The sequence below is a fragment of the Gekko japonicus genome, unplaced genomic scaffold (assembly GCF_001447785.1).
Source record: "Gekko japonicus isolate JY-2015 unplaced genomic scaffold, Gekko_japonicus_V1.1 scaffold1577, whole genome shotgun sequence".
Taxonomy (NCBI): Eukaryota; Metazoa; Chordata; class Lepidosauria; order Squamata; family Gekkonidae; genus Gekko; species Gekko japonicus.
Genome location: NW_015168699.1, coordinates 170022 through 171598, shown reverse-complemented (window position 1 = coordinate 171598; position 1577 = coordinate 170022). Strand labels below are relative to the sequence as shown.

At 46.0% G+C, this 1577-nt stretch overlaps 1 protein-coding gene across 1 annotated transcript in view; it reads right to left on the bottom strand.

Annotated features, from left to right (window-relative positions):
• Positions 1–1577, bottom strand: part of PHF21B (PHD finger protein 21B) — a 242321-nt gene that overhangs the window by 240494 nt on the left and 250 nt on the right. Inside the window, exon 2 of the mRNA XM_015415485.1 lies at positions 835–900. Within this exon, the coding sequence (XP_015270971.1) occupies positions 835–900 (66 nt within the window). The remainder of the gene's footprint in view (positions 1–834; positions 901–1577) is intronic.

Sequence of the window (1577 nt, the reverse complement as noted above, 5' to 3'; positions counted from 1 at the left end):
GGGGGGGGTCACTGCGTGCACGGTTCTCCCGTGACCCCCCCCAACCCCCCACCGGGCGGAAAGAAAGTTGTCTTGCATTGTCGAGCCTTGCGCTGCACACCGGGGTCACTCGCTGCAATACCAGAGACCCCCATCGCGCGGATCTCGCCGAAAAGAAAGTTGCTGGGGGGGGGGGGCGGCTCTTTCTTCTCAGATTTGCTTAACTAGGCAGGGGAATGCAGGACGTGCACGCCTGTGTGCGTGCGTGTGCATATATGAACTCGACTCCAAACCTAGCATCTCAGACAAGCTCGAAGAAAGAGAAGAGGCCAGCTGTGTTTGTGGGGAGAGGGATACGTATGTATGTATGTATGTGTGCATGCAAACATAATCAGTTTTCTCCAACCGACAGCAGAAATCCTGGCTTCCAAAGTGTCTCTAGTCCCGTCATTCCCAACTCTGTGCTCTCCCACGTTGCGAGGCAGTGAAAACAAACTAGTGCCAGACCAAAGAATTTCCCATATCCCTAAAACATGTCGACCAACTCAAAATGGACGCCTCATTAAAAAAAAAAAATCTTCAAACTACTATCTCTTTTGCGGGGGGAGGGGGGGAGATATTCTGACTGTTCCCACAAACAACCTTTCCGAGCAAGGCAAAACAGAACTGCATCTTTCATCATTTAAAAGCTTTGGAGTACCTTCCGTAAACATGAGTGTTTTATTCACTTATGTCGCTATTTTTCAGCTAACGCAGACTCTTCTCGGATGTTTAGAAAGTGCATTGCAAAAAAGAAAAGAAAAGAAAGGGGGGGAACCAATCCACAGACACAAAACTGAATCGATTCGTTCTTACTTGTTTGTCATTAAGAGCTGCTATTCTCGATTGCCTCTCATGGATTTGTTTCTTAAGATCACCGTTCTGTAAAAATGGCAATAAAACGCAGATTAAAGACCCAGTGTAAACTAAAGGCAGTTCAGAGTAAACTTGCAGTCTAGGAATGGCTCAGAGGCAACAACAACAAAAAAAAAAACACAGGGAAAAGCATGCACAAGAAGGGGGGGGATATCATCTCATAACCCCCTTTATGCAACAAAGCTCAGCCCAGCCTTCGAATTGCGATCTCTTCGCGATAAAGTTTCTTATCCTGCTGTCCCAAAGACACGGCACTAAAATGCTGCAAAAGAGGATTTTTAAAAAATAAAAATAAAATCTGCATTTACCTGTAGATCTTGCTTCATCTGTGCAACTAGTTTCTAAAAAAAAAAAAAATCACCCCGAAAAAGAGGGAATTAGAAAGTGTTTCACGTGTAATGGATTTTTAAAAATGTGCGTGTGTGTGTGTGTATGTGTGTGCCTGTGTGTGTGGAAGGGGGAGGGGGGTGGAACAAAGAGGCAAGTAAACACAGCGAGTCAGTTTCAAGCAAAGCTCATAAATATTCAGGTCTCGTCCTAATCTCTCCAACACACACACACACCCGGCACCAACCGCAATGTTAACTCCGGATCGCGACAACAGAGACAGCCACACCAAAACTCAGCCAAACAAGCTCGAAAACTACTTTGGCAAAGTGGTGCCCGCTGTTCGCCAGAGCCCC